Raw genomic sequence first — 27,616 nt, forward strand, 5'->3', positions numbered from 1 at the left:
GTCTCCTCTCCTCCTCTCTCTTGTTTCCTCTCCTCTCCTCTCGTCTCCTCTCCCTTGTTTCCTCTCCTCTCCTCATCTCTTGTCTCCTCTCCCTTGTTTGCTATCCTCTCCTCTCTTATCTCCTGTCCTCCTCTCTCGTCTCCTCTCTTGTCCCCTCCTCTCTCATTTCCTCCCCTTTCCTTCCTTGTTCCTCTCCTCTCTTGTTTCCTTTCCTCTCTTGTCTCCTCTCCTCCCCTCCTCTCGCTTGTATCCTCTCCTTCCATATCCACTCTTGTCTCCTATCCTCATCTCTCTTGTTTCCTCTCCTCTCCTCTCGTCTCCACTCCTCTCTTATTTCCTCTTCTCTCTTGTCTCCTATCCTCATCTCTCATTTCCTCTCCTCCACACCTCTCTTGTCTCCTTTCCTCATCTCCCTTATTTCCTCTCCTCTCTTGTTTGATCTCCTCTTCTCCTCTATTGTTCCTCTCCCCATGTCTCCTCTCCTCACTTGTCTCCTCGCCTCTCTCTTATTTCCTCTCCTTTCTTGTTTCATCTCCTCTCCTCCTTTCTCTGGTTTCCTCTCCTCTCATCTTTACCTTCGATTTATTACGGGAAAAAATCACCATAAAACCGTTTGTGATTCTGTCATGGTTGCCTAGGAGATTTAGGAACATAATGGCCAGATAATTCAAATAATCATTATTTGCAGCTCCTGTCTGTGGCCTTTGTTTCATGTCATCCCTCCTCTCGTTTCCTGTCACCTCTCTACCGGCAAGAATGTCCAACAATCCTAAGAACCTAAACGTCAGTGATTATTTCTTAGAGTATATTTGTGTTTTGCCAATACTGACAACTTGGCACCACAAAGCCAAGATGCCAAATTCCTCCACAAACGAGGGAGTAAAACAAACTCCTCGCCTCTCTATTTCCTCTCCTTCCCTTCTTAGTTTCCTCTCCTCGTTTCAAAGAGAGGAACGGGGAAGCGAAGGAGGAGGAAATGAACGAGAGAGATTAGCTGCTGCTGACAGACGGTTTCTGCAGATCCCCGCTTTGCTGAGTCACCACATCTCGGTCTCTATACATAGTTCCACGCAAGACTTCATCTCCTCGACTCAAGCCGTTAATGCACACAGACACACGTGGTGATAATCTGAATTTCACTAGACTCTCCCACCCCCCTCGCTCCCTAGCAGTGAAAATCCAGTCCAGGCAAAGTTGTAAAGTCCAGGCAGGTCAGTGGTGCAACATCATGGCGTTGTCCTCCTCGTCGGGCGTGTAGAGTTGAGTCACGACGCGGATGTGAGAGATCTTCTTCACCGCCTTGTGAAACATGTGCTTCAGGTCCCTTGACTCGTTCGTCGTGATGCTGATGCGAGTACTGAGAGGTGGAGAGAGGATGGAGGAAAGAAGGGACAAAGGGAGGAAACAATTAATGCAAGATGGGAGAGGAAAATTGCTTTCCTAAAATATAAACAGAAAGTAATCATTAATGGAGTAGCTCAACCGCTTTCGTACCTCGGTAAGAGTGGTGTCGATCTTCTCGTCTAGCTCTCGGAAAGAGTTAGTCAAACTATTCTTTCAACTACAATAAACATCCTGGCTACTATAGAGACACCTGAGACCTCACAAACAGGAAGAACAGCAGATGTGTTTCCCAGCATCAACTTAGTGGTAGTGGGCCAAGTACAATTCAGGCGGCAACGTCGAGGTCTGAAAAGTGAAGCCAACGCTGAAGTGCCTAAAACCTCAATTCTCTCTACCAGCCAGCAGGGGGCGACTCCTCTGGTTGCTAAAAGAAGTCTGATTGTAAGTCTATGAGAAAATGAGACTACTTCTCTCTTGATTTATTACCTCAGTAAACATTGTAAACATGAGTTTATGGTCTCAATCACTAGTTTCAAGTCTTCTTCAATACAGCATGATGTTCATTTAGTAAATGATGGTCCCATTTAGAGTCAAATAGTTAGATAGAAGTAGCACTTCTGTTTGCAAATAACCAAGATGGCGATGGCCAAAATGCTGAACTCAAGGCTTTTTGTCGCTGTGTCCGCCATTTTCGTAGCTTCCTCTTGGATGTGCTTACAATCCGGCACCTGGTCGCTACGTGTTTTTGTACTTTACTCAATCCTCTTGTATCAATTCTGGTTGCAAAAAAAACAAGATGGCGACGACCAAAAACTCAGATGGAGACGGCCAAAAAACAAGATTGCAAAAGGTAAAATGCCGAACTTGAGGCTTCAAATCGGCATTCCACATGCCAGCGGGTGACGTCATGGTGACTACGTCCACTTCTTATACACAGTCTACCCCGGATAAAGTTACAGTCAAAACCAGGTACCAAAACTAACATTAGACTTCATGAACATAAAAAGGGAAACACAGGAATACAGGTCTGGAAAAAGAACCAAGGCAGCTATGGTGACAACATCTAAATAGTGGTGAGAATGAACTAGCTGTCTGTGAAGCTACCTGACAAGAAACAAAGTTGACTTAAAGTCACAGACTGTTGGGATGAACAGATGCAACACGTCTGACATTAAATAGCAGTAACATGGCGATCATATGACATTTGTTTTCAAAACTTGTAAAGTAGAAGAACTGAGTTTTGTCAGTGACCAACTAATCAAAACGTTAATTCTCCCCCTTCTGGTGAAAAGAGTAAAGTTTATTATTTTTATGGACAAAAATCCCCACATCCCTCACTTGAACTTCCACTAGATGTCGCTGTACTTCATTTGTATTTACTTGCAGCTCGTATAGAAACACGACAAAATAAATCTTTAATGCAAAACCTGCAGCAAGAAACATCTGGTCAGAAACAGGTACTGATAAAGCAGAAAAACATGTGAAAAATGAACACCATCATGATAGATTTTGCTAAAATTCTAAGGTTTTATTTTGAAATTCAGTTTCCAAATGGATAAAGAGAACTTCTGGATGTCAAATCTTTCAAAATAAAAGCACATATTTGCACCAGAACCCAATGTTTGACCAGCTGCTTCCTATTGTGGTAAAGATTTCCTCCTGAACTTTTTTAACATGTCACAAACATCAGCGACACCTTGAGACCGTTCATGCTAACAAGTTTACCAAAGGACGAGTAGTCACGTTGCAAACCGAGCCGGTAATGTTATACATTTTTTTTTAATAATGCATAACATTACCTCAGTTTTTCTTCTTTGCAAGCTGTTCCTGTTGTTGCCTCTCAGCTTTCCGTTTCTTGTACTGGGCTATCTCGGCCATCTGCAGCCCGTGGGCCATTTGCCTGTTGGGACGAAGTGAACAGCGTGAACACAGCGCACAAACACACAATCATGCATCTATCCTGAGGGTGGCCTGAAGGGTAGGCTGTCAACACATGATCACTGGCAGAAACACATTTATGTTGGTTTCGTCCAAATTATTTGAATGTAAAGGGCGGGTCCATCTGCATTCTGTTCCGTTTTTGTCAAATAGAAACGCCCACTCAGCTGTTAGCCAAAAGCAGTGACGTAGGTTACCACGGTAAGCTAATCAATCAGGTTATCAATAATATGAGCGCTAGCACTAGCTGAGTCAACGTTAGCTGTGCTAACTTTGGAAACAAGTTAAAGGGTTAGTTCTGATTTTTCGGAGTGGTGCTGTATGTATATTCACGTGTTCTGTGAGGTAAAATTACTGTTTTTGTAAATGAAGTCTGGTGGCTTTGAAGAGAGCGATATAATGGCTTCAGATCCCCGTTAGAAAGAGCTGTCTGGCGGCGAGGTAAAGCAGCTGTGGACAGGAGCAGCAGAAAAATTGATTTTAGCCTCCTAAAAAAGTCAATATCAGTTTAAGTGTACGCTATATTTAGAATATTTTCAAAGTTTTACCTCGCCATTAGACAGCCCTTTCCAACGCTGTTAAATCGCAGTCTTCAAAGCCACCAGACTCCATTCATAAAAACAGTAACTTTACCTCGCAGAACACAGGAGTTGTTTGTCTACTGCTGCATCGATCCGTTAGTTTGTTCGTTTTATCGTGTGACTTTTGGATTTGAACAAGCGTCCACAGCAGTACACTGCTTAGTTTCAAACTGGGAGCACCATCTAAGTTACTGTATGTAACGTTAATACACTGACTATAAGGATGTATATATACTGCACATGTAGCAGCGTCATCATGCAGAAACCTACGTCAGGTCATGTGGGAAAAAGTTTGTAGAAGGGCTTGAAGGGAAAATAGCATTTTGACACTAAAACATACTTTAACCAAAATGTGAATGTTTGGATTTTAATACAAAAGGAACACCACTGTGAAACTACAGAATGCTATAAAACCTAAATAATAATGGACCCACCCTTTAAACATGACAGTTTAACATTTTGGCAACTATGCTACTTTGGGTTCTTTCTGATTTTGGGCTTATACAAGTAAAATTGACTTCTGAGAGAGAGAGAGAGAGAGAGAGAGAGAGAGAGAGAGAGAGATGAGAAGATCGATTCCAATTTCATGATTGCGGGTTTAGTATGGAGCTAGAGCCGGGAGGCATTTAGCCTAGCTTAGCATAAGACTGGGAGCAGGTGGAAACACACTATTTATTATATTCATCTGTTGCACCGCTTCACTGGCAACGCCAGGAAGTCACTATGCCTGGCTGTTGTTTGCCAAGAAATAGTTCCAACACGTAACTCCAAGTGAAAACCTCAAATTGTCAGTTTTATATTTCTGTTTTTGTATGGATTAAAGGGACTGTTTGTAAGAATCAGAAATGTCTTGTTAACAGCAACACCTGTGGCCGTTGAGTCAACGAAAGTCAGCGTCCTGTTGCTCGCGCTTGTGCTCGCTCTACATAGACATGAAGGAGCATCGCTCAACACAGTGAGGCGACACACGTCATCTAAAAGCACAATATCACTCTATATTTCAGCTGCTTGGCAGTAATGTTAGCTGACCAGACGAAGGTCTCTCCATGAATCACTGCTGATCCTAGTGTTGGCTTTTCCTGCCTCAGCCTCCCGACCGCAGCCGGAGGGAACAGGGGAGACAGCGGAGTTTTGGTCGGAGACGATAATGTTTCTCTCTGCGGAGCCCCGTCACTTCACAAGACACGGGAAACCTCTGTTGGTCTGGAGGAGCTGCAGCAGTTATTTCTGCACAAACGTCCACTGAACATTCACTAGATATTCTCAGAGCTAAACTAACTCTTCTGCAGTGTGGAATGTGCGCGCAGGCACGTGAGAGGTGGAGCGAAAGAGTGAGAACGAGCGCGGTGTGTGAGTGAAGGCAGGCAGCAGGCAGAGGAGCAGAGTACAGCAGAGACTCCGGTCCTGGAGACCAAAGCTACGGTCTCCCCCGCGTCCTCCGACCGCGGCCAACATTGTTTAACAGACGGGCTTCACTAGATACAACCAAGAGGTTTTGGTGCTTCACTGTAGTTTGTGTTGGAGTCCCGTCCGAACAGCGTAGCCACACGTGAGCGCGCATGGGACACCGACCCGCAATGATTTATACGTGTAAGAAGTTACAAACAGTCCCTTTAAACAAACGCCTTTTTTCAATGGATTTCTCCCAGTACTATTCTTGAGAGTCTGTGCTCTTTGAGCACCAAAACCTGATATTTACTGTTCTAGTCTGGTGTCAGTTTTTGCAAGGATAAGTAAAATAGAAGATAATAGAGAGCAAGGTTTTGGTCAATTCTGGAACGTCTAGCAGATGAGATTGCTTGGCGTTATCAAAACAAGGGAATTATTTTTGGGGCAGACATGGTTCTGACTGAAAAACAGTGGAGGTGTTAGGGGAGCACAGAGTAAAAAGAGGAAGAAGACAGTCGTTCCTACCCGGTCTTGACCTCTGGAGGAACAGGAAGAGGTTTGCTAAATCCTTCTCTCCCTACGAGCCAGTAGGTCTCCTCTACTCCTTTCCCCTGAGAGAGAGACACATAGACAGGACTTCATACTCTGTAGACTACTTCACCCACATGCAGAAATCTCCGTAGTCTAAATAAAAAGCGTTGTACCTTGACTTCTGTCCTGCTCCTCAACTCGACCTTGTAGCCGAGATTTAAGTCCCGCAGGACCTGCACTGTACTCTGGTGAACGTGGATCCTGTAGGCTGCAGCAAGAAGAAACAGAATGGTGCTTTCTGTAGTTTCAGAGCAAGGTTGTGTAATATGACAATATAATATGTATTAATATTAACAATAGCATTGCAGCTAACAGTACTACTGTACTTAAGTATAACTTCAAGTTACTTTTGTACATTTTATTCCACTACATTTATCTGACAGATTTAGTTACTTTGCAGATTCAGATTATTAATACAAAAACATAATGATATATCATTATAAGTTAAGTTACCCAGCAGTATATAAAGTAAATAAAATGAGCTCCACTTTTACCAGCTGCAACATTAAAGTGATGAATGCATCAATAATTATAATACAATAATATATATTATTTTGCATAATGAATACTTTTACTTTTGGTACTTTAAGCATATTTTAATGCTAATACTGTGTATTAGCATTAAAATATAGTGCTTTTACTTAAGTAGGATTATCAATGCAGGACTTTTACTTGAAACAGAGTATTTTTATTAATTTATTTTATTATCTATTTTAACACTGTAGTATTGCTACTTTTACTTAAGTAAAAGATTATTTCTAGTATCGATCAATCTGGTGATTATTTTCTTGATTAATCTTTTAATCGTTCTGACTATAAAATATCAGATGGTGATTTTATCAAATTGCTTGCATTATCCGACCAACAGTGCAACCCCCCCAAAATATTCAGTTTGTTATCATCTGACAAAGACATTGAAGAAGCCTACTTGAAAAATGAGCGACACAATTAATCGACCATCAGAATAGTTGCGGATCATTTTCTGTCGATCATTCAGCTCTAAAATGTTCATATTTTTGCATCAATGTGAGGCTCTTTGTCAAGTATTTAGTTCACGGGATCTGCCGTAAACCAACATTTCTGTCTGATCATTTCATCCATAAACAGTTACTGTTCTTTTTGTACTTACGCAACCCGCTGGACTCCATACGAGAGGCGGTGGTCACTGTGTCTCCAAACAGACAGTAGCGAGGCATGGTGAGACCTACCACACCTGCTACACATGGACCTATAACAGTCAAACACATACACACACAGAGCTATTACCTCAAACGTTGGCTAAGTTATAGCAAGGGTTTGGATTTGCAAGAGACTCATGTAATTAATTTCATAACATGGCCATGCAGTGATATTCTTCACCTTTGTGACATCTGTTATTTTTGTGTATTATTGCTTATGTACAAAACCATCAATACAATGCTATATCATAATATACAACAGTGGGTCCCAACCTTTTTTGTTCTTTGAATGAATTTTAAACTGGATGTTGTTTTTTTTTTCACTATTAGTCATGTAAAAGTGGATCATATATTCCATTATTTCTAACTGTCAATGTTTAGGTTTAGGCTCCTTTTTTTCTGTAGGTTTGGTAAAGTTTGCATTCGTATCACAACTTGAGTGATATAAAAACCATTTGTCCATTACTTTTAGCTCTCTATTGTGGCTTTTCTACTTGCTCGCCAACTAATTTTCACACAGCACGTTGCGTTCAGGCGTTACAACTAAACTCAGGCTGGTTGGAGGCATCTCCTGTACAATTGGCTTAGTGTAGCTGGGAGACCACAAATAAAACTAAATAATCAAAATAACCACATATTAGTATGGCTCGATAACCCAATGGAAATAATATAAACAACAGTAAAACTTACTGCTTTTCGGGGTTTAATTAATGAACCAATATATAAAGTTAACTAGAAAAGCCTCCCAGTTGGATGCCTCCACCAACCAGTCAAGTCGCAGTTTATGTCCATGTCTGTCCAAAATGTCATCATTTTGTACTGTTTGTGTCAAATTGTCATAATCAGCATATGAATTCTTGAGTTATGGCCAAAAACGTGTTTTCTGAGGTCACAGTGACTTTTGGGACCTTTTACCACCAAAATCTAAGCAGGTCATCCTTGAGTCCAAGTGGACGTTTGTGCCAAATTTGAAGAAATTCGTTCAAGGCGTTCCTGAGATATTGTGTTCATGAGAATGGGACCGATGTGAGGTCAAAGGGACCTTGACCTTTGACCTTTGACCACCAAAATCTAATCAGTTCAATCTTGAGTCCAGGTAGACGTTTGTGCCAAATTTGAAGAAATTCCCCCCAAGGCATTCCTGAGATATCACGTTTGTATGAATGGACAGACGGTGGTACGAACGGACGGACGGTGGAACGAATGGACGGACGGTGGTACAAACGGATGGATGGTGGTCAGACGGACGGTGGTATGAATGGACGGACGGTGGTACGAAAGGACGGACGGTGGTACAAACGGACGGACGGTGGTACGAATGGACGGACAGTGGTACGAACGAACGGACAGTGGTATGGATGGACGGTGGTACGGATGGACGGTGGTACGGATGGACGGATGAACGGTGGTACGGATGGACGGTGGTACAAACGGATGGACGGTGGTACGGATGGACGGTGGTACGGATGGATGGTGGTAAGAACGGATGGATGGTGTTTCGAACGGACGGAAGTTGGTACGGATGGACGGTGGTATGAACAAACGGACGGTGGTATGGATGGATGGAGGTACGAACGAACGGACGGTGGTACGAACAAACGGACGGTGGTACGAACGAACGGATGGAAGGACAACCCAAAAACATAATCACTCCGGCCATGGCTGTCGCAGAGGCATGAAAATAACATTACACTGGGTAAAGTAGCTACCATTTCTGGGTCATATAAATATGACATTGCTACTGGGTCAAAATAACCACATATTAGTATGGCTGAATACCCCAATGGAAATAATATAAATAACAGTAAACAACCCATTGTCTTGGGTATGATTGGGGACCCAATGGTTTTATACCCATGGGTAGAGGGTTAAGTTTACCGTGTACTGGGTCAGTGCTATATTGACCCAAGATTGGGAACCTTGATTGACCCAAATTGGGTTAAAATTGACCCGGTTCTTTTTAGCAATTATTTTTTGCGCTCCTTCCTGCGTCACCTGAGTGCAGTCCTATACGAATCCTGACAGGAACGTCGGGCATGTGTCTCATCTTGAAGGTTCCCACAGCGCTCAGGATGTCAAGCGCCATGTTGGCTATCTCAGCCGCATGGCGGTTGTCGTTGGGGACGGGAAGACCTGACGCCACCATGTAAGCATCACCGATAGTCTCCACCTAGAGTAGAAGGTAATAGAATGAGCAACAAGTGTAATCTAATGAGATTTACTGCCCCAATGTTAATATAGAAGATATAGAGATTAAAACACAGCACCTTGTAGACATCATGGTTTCCTATGATGGCGTCAAAGACCGTGTAGAGGTCGTTGAGCAGGTCGACCACTTCGATGGGTTCGCTGTTGGCTGAGATGGTGGTGAAGCCGACAATGTCGCTGAAGTAAAGCGTCACGTTGTCAAAGTGCTCCGGTTCGACTGTACCGCCCACCTTCAAAGCCTCGGCCACTGACCTGCAGGACAGTTTGATATGTGTGAAGTCGTTGAGATGATTCACAATGTTATTTATCGTCTTCTGTGTAGAGTCTTCGTAAAACATATCTGGGAACGGAACAACGACACCTAGCTCATTTTACCCTTCACAGGTCATAAATACCTTGACGACATTCTTTTGTGTGAACACAAATTAATTTGCAGAAAAATAAATAATCTAAATGGCACATTCTTTTTTTTTTTTAGAACATATAGATATTTTGTACGACACTAGGTTGGCAGTTAAGGAACCCCACAATGTTCAATATTAAATTAATAAAAAAATGAAATAAATAATTATTTGAATAAATTGTATAAAATATATAAGTGAACCGACAACAAAAATAAAAGTGTTATTGGGGGAAAATGACATTATATAATTGAAAAACTGCATTTTGAAATTAAAAAGTAATTAATCAAAAAGTCCAATGTTATTATGAAAACAATAATAATACCTGAGTTTTAATAATTTATTAAATTTATTTATTTATTCATTCATGTAATATTGAACACTTTGGGGCTCCACAGACAGACTCAGTAACACGCACATTTTCTGCAGTGTGTGAGTATAATTTTGATTCATGTTCAGTGTTTTCATATATTTACATGCAAAACAAACATATAAATCTGCAACGTACAAGTGTTTTATGGTAGAACCTGAAATGCATATCCAGCCGATATCATAATTTGGCTGCATGGAGTTAATGTTTGTGTATATACAACCTTCTCAGCGTATTTGGTGTGTTTTGTACGAGTGTGTATGTATTCGTCTACGTTAACTCACGGAGGAAGCATCTGTGTCAGCAGTTTCTCCGTCTTCTGTTTCTCGATCTCCAGCTCCTCCGTTCGCTCCCGGATCAGCTCCTCCAGGTTAGACGAGTACTGCTCCAGCATCCTCAGCATGGAGTCTATGATGTTGGTCTTCTTCCCCTTGTTGATGTTCTTAAACTGAGAGGAGACAAAGGAATAAAGGACATGAAGTACAGGTAACAATAACTTTAGTTTATTAAGTCCAATATAACCAAAAGAGCCCATTGAGTTGTGTCACCTCACCCTAAAATCATCTGAATTCATTCATTCCCAAACAATACTGACTCCCAAATTGATTTCACCAAAGACAAACAGACAATTTTCAATCCAATATGCTATTTGGTTCAGAATTTTAATAATAAATGCTGATGAATTTAGAGGAACAAACTGTGGTAAACTGCTACCAAGCTACGTTACACATTCTGTCGTATAGAAAACTCTCAAAATGTATTTTTTTGTCTTCACTCTCTCTTATGTTAGTAGCAAAATATATTCTTTTAGTTGAAGAAGTTAATTTAGTTATTTAAATTATTAGCTGTTAACTTTTCCCACCTAATGCTTCAACTCATGTCTTTTATTACACTACAAAATATTTATGTTCTGAGGAAGATTATGAAAGAAAAAAACGATTGAGTTAAATTATTATTATTATTATTATTATTATTATTAATATTAATAATTGAATTTTATTTTTAATATATATTTAGACAAATAAAGTTGAATTATTATTATTATTATCATTATCATTATTATTATTCATTCAATATTAATTTTTAAATATATATTTAAACAAATAACATTTTATTATTATTATTATTATTATTATTATTATTATTATTATTATTAATAATAATAATAATAATAATAATAATAATAAATCTAGTTTATAATAATATGTAACATATCATAATCTTATTTGCAAAGTTTTATTTCATTTATTTATTTTTTTAACATGAAGACATCTTGCTAAAGGGGGGCCCCGGCCATAAGCTATTGCTATTTGGGGGGCCTTGGCATAGAAAGAGGTTGGGAACCCCTGCACTAAAATATAGGCTTTAAATTAAGATTTATTTCCCTAAAAATAAAGAAAACAGCACCAACATATCCACACTGGTTATTTATAAAATGACCACTTTGGCCAACCAAGATATCAGTTTAACAACAACATTTTGTAGCATTTAAACGTGGATATTTTTGTTCAAATTAAAGCGAAATGTAGTTAAAAATGTATAATCCACCTGGTCAAAGATCTCCTCAAAGCACAGTCTCTTGTCTGGCTGTTCGTTCCAGCACTGTTTCATCAGCTGGATGCACTCTAAAGGAGCGTAGTCCGGACTGACCACCGGGCGGAACAGAGGAGGAGGCTTACGCAGCTTCTCTATTATTTCTAAAACACAGAGAAGCAAACAGTTTGGATTTATGATCATTTTCTGTGTGTAAAAATGTTCGAGCAGCTTTAATTTGTTTGATAATGTAAGAGCAATTTTAAACTTAAGAAAAACAATATTTGGGGTGCTCAGAAACTCAGAGCACATGTGTTTTTTTTTTAGGCGTGTTTGTGAAGTTGCTATCTTGCCTTCGGCAGACAGGTCCATCATGCAGAAAGGAGGCCCTCTGACCACCACTTCCTGCATGATGATGGCGAAGCTGTACACGTCTCCAAAATGAGTCCCGTGAAGCTCCGGCTGCCTGCTCCTCAGGATCTCCGGAGCCGTCCACAGAAGCTCTGGATCACACAGAGTTGCGTTAGTTTGGTGACAGCTCACACAAATGGTTTAATAATCTGAAATGTTCTTCTCACCGTCTGCGAGTGGTTCCACGTAGGAGAACCTCTGAGCCTCCAGAACCTCGTTGTAGCCGTAGTCTGTGACCTTCAGGACAAAACGCCCGTCCACCACGCAGTTACGGGACTTGAGACGAGTGTGGGACACTCCGCGGTGGTGGAGGTACTTCATACCCTGAGACAGAATGCAAACAAGTCAGCTATGGCACCGTAAGTGGTTTTTATACCACTTTCTACTTCTACTCTGCTGCATCTCAGACGGAAATATTGTACTCTTTATATAGCTGACAGCTTTAGTTACTTTACAAATTAAGATTTTTGCATAAAAACATACAAAGAGCTCATAAAATATGATGTTTTGTTATAAATGAAACTACCAACAGTTAATACAAGTGCGGCTGAAACGATTAGTCGATTAATCAATCAGCTGTTTGTCAGAAAATTAATTGCCGACTATTTTGATAATCATTTGAGTCATTTTTCATGGTTACAGCTTCATAAATGCAAAGATTTGCTGCTTTTCTTTTTAATTATTTAGATCTGTTTTTAATAATGTTGAGTTCTGGACATAACAAACATTGTGAAGGTGTCATGTTGGGCTCTGGGTAATTGTGACGCTATTTCTTACCATTATCACTACTTTTACAAACAATCAATCCATTAAAGGGACTGTTTGTAAGAATCAGAAATGTCTTGTTAACAGCGACACTTGTGGCCGTTAAGTCAATGAAAGTCAGCGTCCTGTTGCTCGCGCTTGTGCTCGCTCTACATAGACATGAACGAGCATCGCTCAAAACAGTGAGGCGACACACGTCAGCTAAAAGCACAATATCACTCTATATTTCAGCTGCTTGGCAGTAATGTTAGCTGACCAGACGAAGGTCTCTCCATGAATCAATGCTGATACTAGTGTTGGCTTTTCCTGCCTCAGCCTCCCGACCGCGGCCGGAGGGAACAGGGGAGACACCGGAGTTTTGGTCGGAGACGATAACGTTTCTCTCTGCGGAGCCCCGTCACTTCACAAGACACGGGAAACCTCTGTTGGTCTGGAGGAGCTGCAGCAGTTATTTCTGCACAAACGTCCACTGTTCATTCACTAGATATTCTCAGAGCTAAACTAACTCTTCTGCAGTGTGGAGTGTGCGCGCATGCACGTGAGAGTGGAGTGAAAGAGTGAGTGAGAACGAGCACGGTGTGTGAGTGAAGGCAGATAGAGGAGCAGAGGAGCAGAGTACAGCAGAGACTCCGGTCCTGGAGACCAAAGCTACGGTCTCCCCCGCGTCCTCCGACCGCGGCCAACACTGTTTAACAGACGGGCTTCACTAGATACAACCAAGAGGTTTTGGTGCTTCAATGTAGATTGTGTTGGAGTCTGAGTCTGAACAGCGTAGCCACACGCGAGCGCGCATGGGACACCAACCCGCAATGATTTATACGTGTAAGAAGTTACAAACAGTCCCTTTAATGGAGAAAATAATCAGCAGAAAATAATCTGCTCTAAAAATGTCCCATCCCACTGCCCCCCCTACTTGTCTTTTCTCCCCATGCCTTCCCTCCATTCTGACCTTAATTAAATCCAGTAGCAGCGACGACTTGAACATCCAGTCCAGTTTGACGTCTTCGTTCAGCAGCAGATCCTCCAAACTTCCTCTGGAGCAGAACTCGGTCACGATGGCGAACACGCCACAGTCTTTAAAGAAGCCCAGGAAGGGGTTGACATTCTCATGACGCATGTCCTTCATCTGCGGTCAAAAAACAGTGTTTATGATGCTGGTTACCATCAGCGTACAGCTGGTATTGTTTTCACCTTATGAGTCTGTGTGTGAGTCATCATGGTAAAACGTGGTCCTGGAGATGCCTACTGTAGCAGGAACTACCACAGAAGAAGAGTACTTTGCAAGGTGTTTACATTTCTGTGGACAGATTTTGTCACCTTGATAGCGTCACAACCGTGCAAGATGCAGTCACCAAACTTTACAGTTGTGTAGTTAAGATCAAAATGAAGGTTGAATTCAAAGATTGGTGTGGTCCGAGCAGGGGCGCCGGAAGTAGAGGGGTAGGAAGTAGGGAACGTTACTCCCCTGGCGTGATTTGGCGTCGCGGCTGGTATGATCCAACACGCTCTAATCCCAAATCGTCACATACTGAGGCTTTGTCCGACCCCTTGGCGTCACTTTACGGTCACAACACGTGCTTAACGTTGTGAATTCAAACAAAAACACCTGCTTAGTTTCAGGCAACAAAACCACTTAGTTAGGTTTAGGAAAAACATTCTGGTTGGGCTTAAAATTATTACGTTTGTGAAGTGAAAATGAAACTCCACGTTGTGAAGACGGGACACAAACGAACTGCTGCTTGTAAGGTGAAAGTGAAACTTAACTCACGGCAGCTCACACGAACAGTGGTCTCCTGGAAGAAAGCCCTGTGTTCGTTGGGGCTGATTTGTCCCCCCCCACTTTACACAACCTGGCCCGATTTGGCGTTGCGGCTGGTGTGATCCCATCGCAAGATGGTCACAAGCTGTGTTTTTCATGACTTTGTTCAGTACAAATGGATACTTTCTCTGTTTCACAACAATGCCACATACCAGCTCAAACACATCGCTGGTTTTGGGGTTGATGCTGCTGAATGAGCCATCAGGAAGTCTCTTCAGCCACGCCCAGTCACCCTGGAGGAGAGAAAAAACCCCACCAAAGATCGGCTTTCTTATCTTTTTCAAGCTACTGAACTAATGCTTAGTTCACATTACACAATTTTAGCCCTGATTTTCTGCTCCCTGACAGTTTTTGAAGCTCCCCGACAAAAGCCGCAGATCAGAGGCAAATCGGCGTTGGCTCGCCGCTCGCATATCGGCGCTTGAGTGTCATGTGTGAGCTGCTCAAAGACGCGAGCCGAGAGGCTTGCCGGTGCTCGCCGATGCCTCGCAGATATTTCAGATATCTAGCGTGCTAAATATCTGGACCTGTCGGGAACTCCGGCCACGAGCTGCGGCCAATGACAGCGCGAGACACGGGTTGAGGGGAAACCTGGGGGAGGAGCCTGTAGCAATAGGAACTTACTTTATGTGCTGCATTTACAACACGGAGCAAAGTTGTTGTTGCAACGAGAGGAATAATTTTTCTCGCATGTGTTTTCATGACAAAACCGGTATTGGTATATATATTGCATTCGCTTTACCGCACCGTTGTGACGAAAAGAGAGCTGAGCCGGAAGACAAAGCTCTCGATCTACCGGTCAGTCTTGGTTCCTGCTCTCACCTATGGTCATGAGGGTTGGGTCATGACCCAAAGAACTAGATCTACCGGTCAGTCTTGGTTCCTGCTCTCACCTATGGTCATGAGGGCTGGGTCAGGACCCAAAGAACTAGATCAAGGGTACAAGCGGCCGAAATGGGTTTCCTCAGGAGGGTGGCTGGCGTCTCCCTTAGAGATAGGGTGAGAAGCTCAGTCATCCGTGAGGGACTCGGAGTAGATCCGCTGCTCCTTTGCGTCGAAAGGAGCCAGTTGAGGTGGTTCGGGCATCTAGTACGGATGCCCCCTGGACGCCTCCCTTAGGAGGTGTTCCAGGCACGACCAGCTGGGAGGAGGCCACGGGGAAGACCCAGGACTAGGTGGAGAGATTAGATCTCCACACTGACCTGGGAATGCCTCGGGATCCCCCAGTCAGAGCTGGTTAATGTGGCCCGGGGAAGGGAAGGTTGTGGTCCCCTGCTGGAGCTGTTGCCCCCGTGACCTGACCCCGGATAAGAGGTTGAAGATGAGTGAGTGTGAGTTAAATTGTACTTAGAACCGAATGGTTAGCCGCTGATTTGACTAACACAAACGGGACATTAAAATTGCAATTGGCAATGTCAGTGACCTCCTGTCGCCGGTCAGTCATGTAGTGAGAAAAGTACAGAGATCCGACGACTTTGAAAGTCGTGTAGTGTGAACTTAGCTTAAGCTGATGCTAGCACGTAAAGATTAAGGTTGGCAAAATATCCCCAAACCATCAAAAGTTTATGGTGATGAAACGGTTTTCTTCTTATTTATCTTATGGTAGATTATTCTGGCAGGCTAAAAAGTCAAAAGCACCTGGACGAAGCCTCAATCAACCTGAAACACATCAGATTACTCATAAAACTGCCAAAATGAGATGAAGACATTTGATTTAGGCTACTTTACAGTTTAGAGAGGACTTATCAAACTGACTGTCTCACCTCGAAAATGACAACGTTGGAGTTCTCGTAGGTGGCGGGAGATTGGGTGGAGACGGGTGATGTGACGTCTGACATGCTCCTCACGCCACTCGCCCTGCTGTCATCCAGACTCAGCTTCTATAAAGGAGTCAAAGTTCAGAATGTGACACAAAGATTCTAATCAGTTTTTCTACTTTAGACTCATTTTAAGGGCAACCTCAGTACAGGGGCGGAAGAAGTATTCAGATGACTTACTTATTAGTCATTTGGAGTAGTAACACCACAGTGTAGAAATACTAATAATATATAGTAAAATTCCTGCTTTCAAAATTGTACTTACTTTACTTCAGTTTACATTTATTATGTATTGTTATATATTTTTTTAATGTTTAACTTTATTCACCAGTTTACATATATGCATATATTTCACTTACATTATATAATTTATTTTGTATTTATTTTATTGTATTTTATTTTATTTTATTTTATTTTATTTGGGGGAAGGGAAGGGAAGGAGGGGATATTTTTATAAACTGGAAGAGCAAATAAGAGCCCTTTGTCAGGTAGATATACGTACATAAGATACATAGATAAAAAAACAATGAATACCATGATTCTATACTTATATTAATATGATCCATATCAAGTATTACTGATGTGTAAATGCTGATGATGTGCTGGTATACTCAATTTAACCTACATGGGTGGAAATACTCAAGTAAAGTACCTCAAAATTGTACTTAAGTTCAGTAAATGTATTTAGTTACTTTCCAGCACTGTCTCAGCAACACAAAGACCGCCAAATATGATGTTCAAGAAATATGGATTTATTTAATTGAGAATGTATAACAACTTCCTCTAGCGTAGTTTTACTTCTGTAATGAATACAACAAGTAAAAGCACGAGTCAATCGGACTGACCTTGTTGCTTAGCGACGGGTTGATGAATGTGACATCAGCCAGAGTCAGCAAGATCCTGTTTGGACCCTTAAGCAGTCGGATCTTTGTGATGCGTCGCCTAGGCAACAAGAGACAGCAGACAGGGATGCAATTCATTAGTGACAAGAAACATCTTTATTTATGATTGATAGTGAGAAAAAAATAAACTATAAACTATAAACTATACGTGTTCGTAATAAAATTACGGAAATAATTATTATTTTAAAATGATAAAGATATTCCAGAGCAACATGACTTCCTGTTGACTTTGTACCTGATGCAGTAAATAAATGCCACTCCAAAAATAGAGGCAGCTATCGCTCCGAGGAACGCGCCGATGGTCGAGAACAGATCCACACCTGGAACAAGAAAAACAGTTTTGGAGATTTAATCAGGCGGCAATCTCCGGTTCTGAGAAGTGAAGCCAACGCTGAAATGTCTTACGTTCTTTCTAACAGCCAGCTGGGGGCGACTCCTCTGGTTGCTAAAAGAAGTCTGATTGTATAGAAGTCTATGAGAAAATGACCCTACTTCTCTCTTGATTTATTACCTCAGTAAACATTGTAAACATGAGTTTATGGTCCCAATCACTAGTTTCAAGTCTTCTTCAATTCAGCATGATGTTCATTTAGTAAATTATGGTCTCATTTAGAGTCAGATAGACCATAAAGCAGGGGATGCTTTAGGGCGAGGCTACCTTGTGATTGACAGGTTGCCACCACGAAGTTGTCCGGTCTGGGAGTTGTCCGTGTTTTTGTCTTTTTCACAGTGTGTTTTCACTTCATGAACTTAATTTTAACATTTTTTGTCGCCTAAAAATGTCTTATTCAGCGTTTGGTTGTACTTAGCTCCACCCTCTAATGTCACTTCAGGTTGCAAAAAAACAAGATGTTGACGGCCCAAAACCAAGATGGCGACAGCCAAAAACCAAGATGGTGACGGCCAAAAACCAAGATGGCGACGGCCAATAACCAAGATGGCCAATAACCAAAATGGCGACAGCCCAAAACCAAGATGTGACCGTCGCCATCTTGGTTTTTGACCGTCGCCATTTTGGTCTTTGGCCGTCACCAACTTGGTTGTTGGCCGGCGCCATCTTGGTTTTTGGCCGTCGCCATCTTGGTTTTTGGCTGTCGCCATCTTGGTTTTGGGCCGTCAACATTTTGGTTTTTGGCTGTCGCCATCTTGGTTTTGTTTTTTTTTGCAACCAGAAGTGACACGAGAGGGTGGAGCCAAGTACAACCGAGCGCTGAATAAGACATTTTAAGGCGACCAAAATGTTACAATTAACTTTCATGAACTGAAAACACACTGTTAAAGGTTTAAGACGAAAACACGGACAACCCCCTTTATGGTCTATCTGACTCTAAATGGGACCATAATTTACTAAATGAACATCATGCTGTATTGAAGAAGACTTGAAACTAGAGATTGAGACCATAAACTCATGTTTACAATGTTTACTGAGGTAATAAATCAAGAGAGAAGTAGGCTCATTTTCTCATAGACTTCTATACAATCAGACTTCTTTTAGCAACCACAGGAGTCGCCACCTGCTGCCTGGTAGAAAGAACGTAAAACACTTCAGCATTGGCTTCACTTATTGAAACCCCAAAGTTCCCACTGGTGTACATACAGGAATATATATAACAGCAAACCTAAATAACCAGCATGCACGCATGAATGCACAGTGTTTATATTTGTGTGTGTGTTTCTAACCCCCTGAGCAGAGGACTCCAGGAGTAAACCAGCAGGGGGCGTCCTTTCTGGGTGCGTAGCCGCGAGGGAAGTGGATGTCTCGACCCATGTAATGCACCATACCGGCCTCCATGTCGATCCTGTCATTAATCAATTCAGTCAAGTCAGACTACAGCCTGAAAGATGTGGGTACGCTCCTTTAACTCATCAACCTGCTGTAGCTAAAGTTCTTTCCTCATGTACCTGTATGTTGGCTTCAGCTCCCAGGAGAGTCCATCTGTGTCCAGTATGAGGTAGTCCAGCAGAGCCGCTCCAGAACCGTTGGTTTTGATCGGGTGACTGAAGCCCTGCAGCGTGAAGTAAGATATGTAGTTGGAACTTTTTATTATGGGATTTTTATTTGATCTCAACATTTTTTTAAATTTAATGGAAATATGAACTGTTTGATAACCAATAGAAGTACTCTTAACTGAGAACATCTTTACCTTGATTCTTTATTATTTAAAACATTTATTATATTCTATATAACATTAAGTCCTGTGACACTATATTGTATGGAAATAAATTAATGTGAACATTTTTTTATCTACAAATATTCTCAAATCCTATTATTTGGTATACAAAATATATACATGTACAGTAAAATATTTGTGTAATATTTGTCTAAGGCTGCCACCTATGTTACGCAACAAGTATTTATTTTTCTTCTAATACCGGTGTATTTAAAAGAAAAGGTTTTGTTGTGCCTCAGTAAGTTCACTGTTACTTACCCTTACCCTTACCATGCAGTAATCCTCATAAATTGTGCATAAATTGCACTATGACATAACTAATTTGTTAATATATTGGTATAAATTAAGGCTGTCAATTGATTAAAATATTTAATCGCATTTTGTATTTGTTCAAAATGTATCTTAAAGAGAGATTTGTCAAGTATTTAATACTCTTATCAACATGGGAGTGGACAAATATGCTGCTTTATGCAAATGTGTGTATATATTTATTATTGAAAACCAATTAACAACACAAAACAATGACAGATATTGTATAGATATAGACCCTCACAGGTACTGCATTTAGTTAAAAAAATATATATTATTTTGGAGCTCTTACCATGCAGTTTTCTTAATAAATAGTTTTTATAGAAGTTACAAATACATTCTAGTTTTAAAATGTTCAATCCTGCACCATGACATAACTCCCACTTATAATATAATGATAACTAATATTATATTAATATTTACAACATTTCCTTCTACCTGTTTTAGACTCCAAACTTTGACAATCAACAAATTTCTACTGAACACAAATGTCATTTTCTGATATTATAGGCACATTTACTGTTTATTTTAAATACTGTGCGTCTTATTCATGATCCTCTTGTCTTGGTACCTGGAAGTCCAGGTTGCGGGTGTGTCTTGCCAGGTTTCCCCCAGACATCCACTCCCCGCTTTCCCGAACCCGATGCACTGCGTGAGCCATGAAGAGGACGGAGCTGTAGATGGTGCCAAAGAGTGGAGACACCTGCAGGACACACGGACAGATTGAACTGCCTTGCTCAAGAGCTATCTTAACAGTGCACACGAGCCCTCCTCTCCAACCTCTACAGTCCCATGCATCACCTGCTGAGGCTTCAGCGTCTTGGCCACCTCCCCCCTCTCCATGGCCTCCCTGTAGGCCTCGTAGAAGGACACCCGGGGTGAGTCGATGGTGACGGTTAACACGGCGTCGTAGGCCCGCAGCAGTTTGCTGTTCCTCTTCAGAGCTGGGTAGGTCACGTTGCGGTAGGGCAGGCTGTAGAGCAGGGTGTCGTAGGGCACAAAGACCAGGGAGCCGTCGATCAGTTTCATATCGTAGGCCGTCTCTAAGAGCAGCTTCTGGGGTTCACCGCCAATCAGCGCAGAGTGCATGCAGAGGATCACAACTAGGACGAGACATGGTACGAGATGCAGATTACAGGTTTCTGTCTGATCAGGATTCATTCATTTAAAACTATTAGTAAGTAAATCAAATCTTAAAGAAGGAACTGGAGCTCACCTCGTATTTCTCTCATCTTGCGGAGTTTGGTCAGAGTTCGTCTGATGCCGTGAGGTGTGTTCTCCATAAAACTGACCAGTCTGACCGGCAGGCCGTGGCTCCGCAAGGAATCAGCTACCTGGACGGGACAGAGACAACACACACACTGACATGGATGGATTACTGAGCAGGCCAACCGGGCACAGGCCCAGGGGCCCAAAGTGTCCTTCGAAGAGACACGTACCGACCACGAAGGGATGCAAAATGGCCGCAAAGAGACACAAAATGACCACAAAGAGACACAAAACAACTACAAAGAGACACAAAATGACCACAAAGAGACACAAAACAACTACAAAGAGACACAAAATGACCACAAGGAGACACAAAACAACTACAAAGAGACACAAAATGACCACAAAGAGACACAAAATGACCACAAAGAGACACAAAACAACTACAAAGAGAGACAACAGAACAAAAAGACACAAAATGACTAAATAAAGACAGACCGACTACAAAGAGACACAAAATGACTACAACAAGACATAAAACCACCAAAAAGACACAAAACAACAAAAGGAGGCAAAAGCATCACAAAGTCTGTGTCTTATATGTAGGAGATGTGGTGGGGCCTTTTACATGTCTGTCCCCAGGGACCCGTTGTCTCATAATCTGCCCGTGCAGACTGACCGGTCGAAAACCATGAACTCAAACAAGGTTACAGCAAGAAAAAGAGAGTAGATGTAAATAAAATAGTCTCTCTTTGACCTCCACTGTTTGGATTTATCTGTACTAGAAAAACCAACAGCTGTTCTTTTGTTGTGAGGAGAAAATATTCAAACCTTGGTGGCCGTCTCCACCCAGATGTCCTCTGAGGACGAGATGATGGCGACGTGGGCCCACCTGAAGTAGTTCATGACGCTGAGCAGCACCCAGGTGGGCCTCGGCATGGAGCGGGCAAAGGTTGGGTGGCTCCGAACATCGTCCAGCTCATAGCCGACACAACCCCAAGGAAACAACGCCTGGGGGAGTAGAGGAGATGTGACCACACATACAGTCAACAAGTCCCTCTACAATATAATTCCCTCAGAAACACCTACTTTGTTCCAGCCTTTGCTCAGCATTGAAGCTGAGTCACAGTAGCCGGGGTTGGCTGGTCCAATGTACCCGGAGGCCTTGGTGTGGAAATCCATGAACTTCTCCAGCGCCCTCGATGTCTCACATGGCTCCTGAAAAGTGGTCCATAAATGAATCAATGTACCAACCGGACAGATTAATTCACATTCAAGCTGATGAAGCTGAGATCACTATCGCACCTGCAGCACATTATACTCAAACGTCACAGCGTAGGACAGCGAGGGGTCCTTGTTGATGCGGTTGACGGCGAGCTTTGCCGCCACACTGGGGAGGGCTTTCGCAAAGAGAGGGTCGCACCCCCACGGCCCCAACACCCCGACCCGAAACCAGGCTGCTTCTGCTGGGCAGGGCAGTAAACACAGGGAGGCCAGGAGGACCAGGAGGGGCCTCAGGACGCCGTGGAGGGATGGAGGAGAGAGATACATGCGTGACAGAGGAAGGTGGGATAAAGTTAAGGAAGAAGAGGGAACAGAAGAAAGTTGGGATGCAGCAAAGTGGTTGACAGGAGAGAAGTGAAGACGAAGAGGAGGAACGGAGGAAGGGGTGACGTCAGAGGTTTTGTCTGGTGTCTGCTTCCATGTTGGAGGTGAGGAGATGATGAAGGCACGTCGCTGTGGTTGCATCTAAAGGCTTAACAGCTCCAGAGCTCACAAGAACCAGGAGGAAGACGGTCTGAAGGTGCTGCTTCCCTGGAACAACGAAGGATTTGGAGAAAGGTAAAAGTTTTATAAAGATGCTCTGATAGTGTTTGAAGAAGTAAAAGTACCCATACCAAGATGTAAAAATACTTCATTACCAGTTAAAAATCCTGCATTTAAAATCCTACTTAAAGGGACAGTGTGTAGGATTTGGCGGTATCTAGTGGTGTGGTTGCAGATTGCAACAAACTGAGTACCCCTCCGCTCACTCCTCCCTTTCAAGACTGAGGTAACGAGTTTAAAACCGCGGTAACGCCGTTCTCCTAACTCAGAGGCCATCCATACCATAATAACACCACTTTAGGAGCAACGGAAGTCAGACGGCGGCTGGCGGTACCACGGTTTAGCACTCTGTGGATCACGTTTCTGCAGTTTCACAAGCATGTCGGAGAACTACGGTGGCCTTCAGGTAACGTTAAAACATGAAAGTCTCTCTCTAGAGACAGAGTTTGGTTTGTCCGTTCTGGGCTGCCGTAGAAACATGGTGGAGCAACATGGAGGACTCCATGAAGAGGACCCGCTCCCTATGTAGATATGAAGGACTTATTCTAAGCTAACAAACACACAACGATTCTTAGTTTCATATGATTATACACTAATGAAAACATAGTTATGAATATTATATTCCATTTCTGCTAGGAGATGCCCCGAAATGTTACACACTGCTCCTTTAAGTAAATAACTATTATTGATAAATGTGAGAGGTAAGGGATTGGGGCTTTGTGTCGGGGTCTCTCATCGCCCTGAAGGGGTTTATTTCACAACAATGACCCGCTAGCTGTACATTATCCCGCTTATTACACGGCTACTTACTGAAGAAATCAGTAGAGTCCGACATCAGAACTGTGTCCATAGCAACGGTCTGTTATACATAGCAACGGTCTGTTATACATAGCAACGGTCTGCTATAGATAGCAATGGTATGTTACAGATAGCAATGGTCTGTTATACATAGCAACGGTCTGCTATAGATAGCAACGGTATGTTATAGATAGCAATGGTCTGTTATACATAGCAACGGTCTGTTATACATAGAAACGGTCTGCTTTACATAGCAACGTAGCAACAGTCTGTTATACATAGCAACGGTCTGTTATACATAGAAACGGTCTGCTTTACATAGCAACGTAGCAACGGTCTGTTATACATAGCAACGGTCTGTTATGCATAGAAACGGTCTGTTATACAGAAAAAACAGACCTCAGAACACCGTGATTGACCAGTCAGAATCGAGTATTCAACACAGCCGTGTAATAAACAAACAAATTAAACACAAGATGGAAGAAGACAGCTTCATAATGTTTTATGTGACTTTCAATGTAATTTTAATGAAAAACAAAGTCTTGCTAGAGCAATAGTTTTAGTGACGTTAGATTGAGGAGATTGTACCCGGCTCAGTCAGCTACAGCAGGATTATTATTACTCCCATACCTGCAGCACTGTATCATAATCCTCATGTGACTGAGAGAAGACAAACCCAAGCGGGTCGGGCCCTAAAATGTCTGACTTTTGTTGATTCTGCATGTACTGTAATGCATATTGAAAATACTTGATCTTCAAGAACCTTAATCAGAACCAGAATCACCTTTTATTGGCTAAGTATTTGTAGATAAACAGGGTATGCACATCCAAAAAAAGGTATATGTACCGCGATAGGTACCGCGATTATAACGCATTAACACCACTTACATTTTTTAGCTTTGTCGCAATTCAGTTTTAAAGCTAGAGTGAAGATACTGGTATTATATGAAACTAGAAAAAAACCTGATGAATCCATCTGTACCAACCATGTCATACTAGCTTGTCACGAAAGACGCTAAATAACGCTCTAAACTGAAGCTAAATTTTGGCGAGGAAAAACTGTCATGTCCATTTTCAAAGGTGTCCCTTGACCTCTGACCTTCAGATCAGTGAATGTAAATGGGTTCTATGGGTACCCACGAGTCTCCCCTTTACAGACATGCCCACTTTATGATAATCACATGCAGTTTGGGGCAAGTCATAGTCAAGTCAGCACACTGACACACTGACAGCTGTTGTTGCCTGTTGGGCTGCAGTTTGCCATGTTATGATTGGAGCATATTGTTTTATGCTAAATGCAGTACCTGTGAGGGTTTCTGGACAATATCTGTCATTGTTTTGTGTTGTTAATTGATTTCCAATAATAAATATGTACATACATTTGCATAAAGCAGCATATTTGCCCACTCCCATGTTGATAAGAGGATTAAATACTTGACAGATGTCACTTTAAGGTACATTTTGAAGAGATTAAAAAAATATGTGATTAATTTGCGAATAATTGCGATTAAATATCGTATTGATCGATTGACAGCCCTCGTACACATACAAGGAATTTGACTCAGATTTTTTTATAACTAGAGATAACAGCCAGGAACAAGGAACACAAAGCTGGACAAATAAATGTAAAGAATAAAATAGCTGTACATATATAAATATTCTAAAAGCGCCAATGACCAACAGTACAAAATATAATTAGAACTAAACATCTATAGACCAGTCAAGTGTTCTGTAATAGTGCAAATAAATAACTACTGAATGGATATACTGGTTGATTATGTACAGTATGTGCATGTGTACATGTCTATATACAGCCTGTAAGATTTATATTGACAGTGACAGTAAACAAAAACAGTAAAATCATAATCTATAATGGGAGCAGTGGGTGTTTTGGTGTTTCAGGGTTTTTGACAGCAGACTGATTTGTTCATCAGGATTTCTTTGGATGTTAAAATCAACAACAAGATGCTTTATTGTTTTATTGTCTGATGTAATAAATGTCCTCATGTCTGCGCCTTCATTCATGTCAGACACAACAACACAGTCGTCCAGACACTATTAGCTGATCGTCATCTTTTAAATGACTTCACAAAACTCATGAAGCAGATTGTTCTATATGTTCTTCTGCTCATAGCTGGTATTTCATCCTGTTATTCTCATTAAAGGACTCCTACCATGCATTGATGAGACGGACAGGTCATGCTTCTCTCCGAGGCGAATCTTCTGACGCCACGGCGACGGGTACTTTCATCACTTCCTTTTTCGTTTACACCCAAAAGGCAGAAAAGTTGTCCATTAGGAACCAAGTGAGTGTTACTGCATTATGAGGATATGTGTGTGTGTGTGTGTGTGTGTGTGTATGTGAGAGAGATGACCTAGAACAAGTGTGTGACCTGTCCTGTCAGATTATATCAAATCCAATCAGGACCTCTGTAGCTGTAAGCCGCACTGACTGAGGTGAAGTGAAAATCATCATCATCATCATCATCATCCTTCTTCTTCTTCTTCTTCTTCTTCTTCTGTCAGACATGGAAATGTTTGATTTAGGTTATGTTTTTACAGCTTCATGTGCAGACCAGATGGCTGAGAGGAATGTAGCAGCAGTGGTGCATGTAGTGTCCAACACACTGGTCTGAATCCACTGGCTTTTATATGCACACACGTGGTATTTAATAGCAGATTTTTACAGATGTACAGAATCTCTTTTTAAATTTTTTAAATTTGACTGCAGATTCCCTCATGATTCAGGTAGCTGCAGAGGAATTAATCATCATTTCCTTATTTTCCAATTACTTTCAATCATCTGTAAATAACAAAGTTACTCGCAAACTGCCGATAGCTTTACGAGAGAGGAGGAAATGATCTTGCAAATGTGGTGAAACGGGCTCTGGGAATTGCGATGTGTGTTTTCTTTTCCACGTTTTTATTCCCCAACTGACCTCCTTTTTGTGGTTTTACTCAGCATCTGTGTACAAATATAAGCAAAGATGCTCTATAACAAAAATGATGCATTACTCCGCCAATGGTTTCAAATGGTATACACTTCCTGTCTCCTAAGAGGGCGTGGTCACGGCATGTTCGCCCACTCCCCCACCTTGCTTGGAAGTGGTGTGAACGTCATGTGGATGGATGAAAGCAGATTGGATTATATTTGCATGAAGTATTTATATTTTCTTTTGCTAGCATTAGATATTTACACAGCTAACAGCCATGTTTAGCATTGTAAAAATGAGTTAGGGAACTGCCAGATCTTGTGAGAGTGTGTCGCTGAGACGGGGAAACGTCTCAAACTAAATTTTCTCCTGATTTGTTTTCATCTGAAAAATGCCATTTTAGTGTCAGAATGTTAGGAAGATATGTGGCTTGTGAAAAATTTGTCAAATTTTTTGTTTGGTGACTATGGGGCAAAAGAATCAGTCATAACCTGTGGTCACGTTCCCTTCTTCCATTGGAGTTAATAGACTCAGGACCTGCCGCTAGTCTCCTAATGAGGCGAAACCCACATGACACAGATACAGAAAAATTAACTCTCTTTTTGTGCACCGTCTCCTTTCTGAACTGTCTCTGGTATCAGGGACTGTGATGCTTGTTCATGTCAGGTACATAAATATTGTGTAGACCAAAACGTTGTAAATAAATACACCAGTTGTAAGGTAGACAGGAAGTGAGATTTTTATAAGATAAACCTTTATTAAAATACCCAGAGGGTAATTCAGGTGTCATAGGTCAGGTAAGAGTACAGAACCAAACCAAGATAAAATGAATAAAAATAAAAAATAAACATAGATATGTACATTGTATCAAATATGAATTTATTAATATATATATATATATATATATATATATATATATATATATATATATATATTAATCTTACAGTAATGAAAAAAATGTAGGTCGGAGTGTTTATATTTTTGGGTGATAAAAAGCAAGAACAGGATAGAAAAACAACCATTTGCGACGGCTGGCAGGTAGAAATGAGTTCACTATATCTTTACATAGCAAATAATTGTTATTAATTATATATTATATAATTATATGTTATTAAATATTAA

At 41.6% G+C, this 27,616-nt stretch overlaps 1 protein-coding gene across 1 annotated transcript; it reads right to left on the reverse strand.

Annotated features, from left to right (window-relative positions):
• Positions 1-426: 426 nt before the first annotated feature.
• On the reverse strand, positions 427-25,941 carry gc2 (guanylyl cyclase 2). Its single transcript, XM_037758701.1, has 25 exons — positions 25,736-25,941; positions 22,242-22,751; positions 22,026-22,154; positions 21,768-21,947; positions 20,944-21,061; positions 20,529-20,830; positions 20,299-20,430; positions 19,150-19,253; positions 18,928-19,046; positions 17,483-17,567; positions 17,191-17,287; positions 16,292-16,408; positions 14,681-14,761; positions 13,659-13,835; positions 12,112-12,268; positions 11,887-12,036; positions 11,549-11,697; positions 10,285-10,448; positions 9,289-9,481; positions 9,017-9,191; positions 6,973-7,071; positions 5,957-6,051; positions 5,778-5,863; positions 3,144-3,244; positions 427-1,357 (listed from the first exon to the last, which is right to left on the reverse strand). The coding sequence occupies exons 2-24, from the start codon at positions 22,683-22,685 to the stop codon at positions 3,145-3,147; spliced, it is 3,453 nt and encodes a 1,150-aa protein (XP_037614629.1). The 5' UTR covers positions 22,686-22,751; positions 25,736-25,941; the 3' UTR covers positions 427-1,357; position 3,144.
• Positions 25,942-27,616: the final 1,675 nt, after the last annotated feature.

The sequence above is a fragment of the Sebastes umbrosus genome, chromosome 22 (genome assembly GCF_015220745.1).
Source record: "Sebastes umbrosus isolate fSebUmb1 chromosome 22, fSebUmb1.pri, whole genome shotgun sequence".
Taxonomy (NCBI): domain Eukaryota; kingdom Metazoa; phylum Chordata; class Actinopteri; order Perciformes; family Sebastidae; genus Sebastes; species Sebastes umbrosus.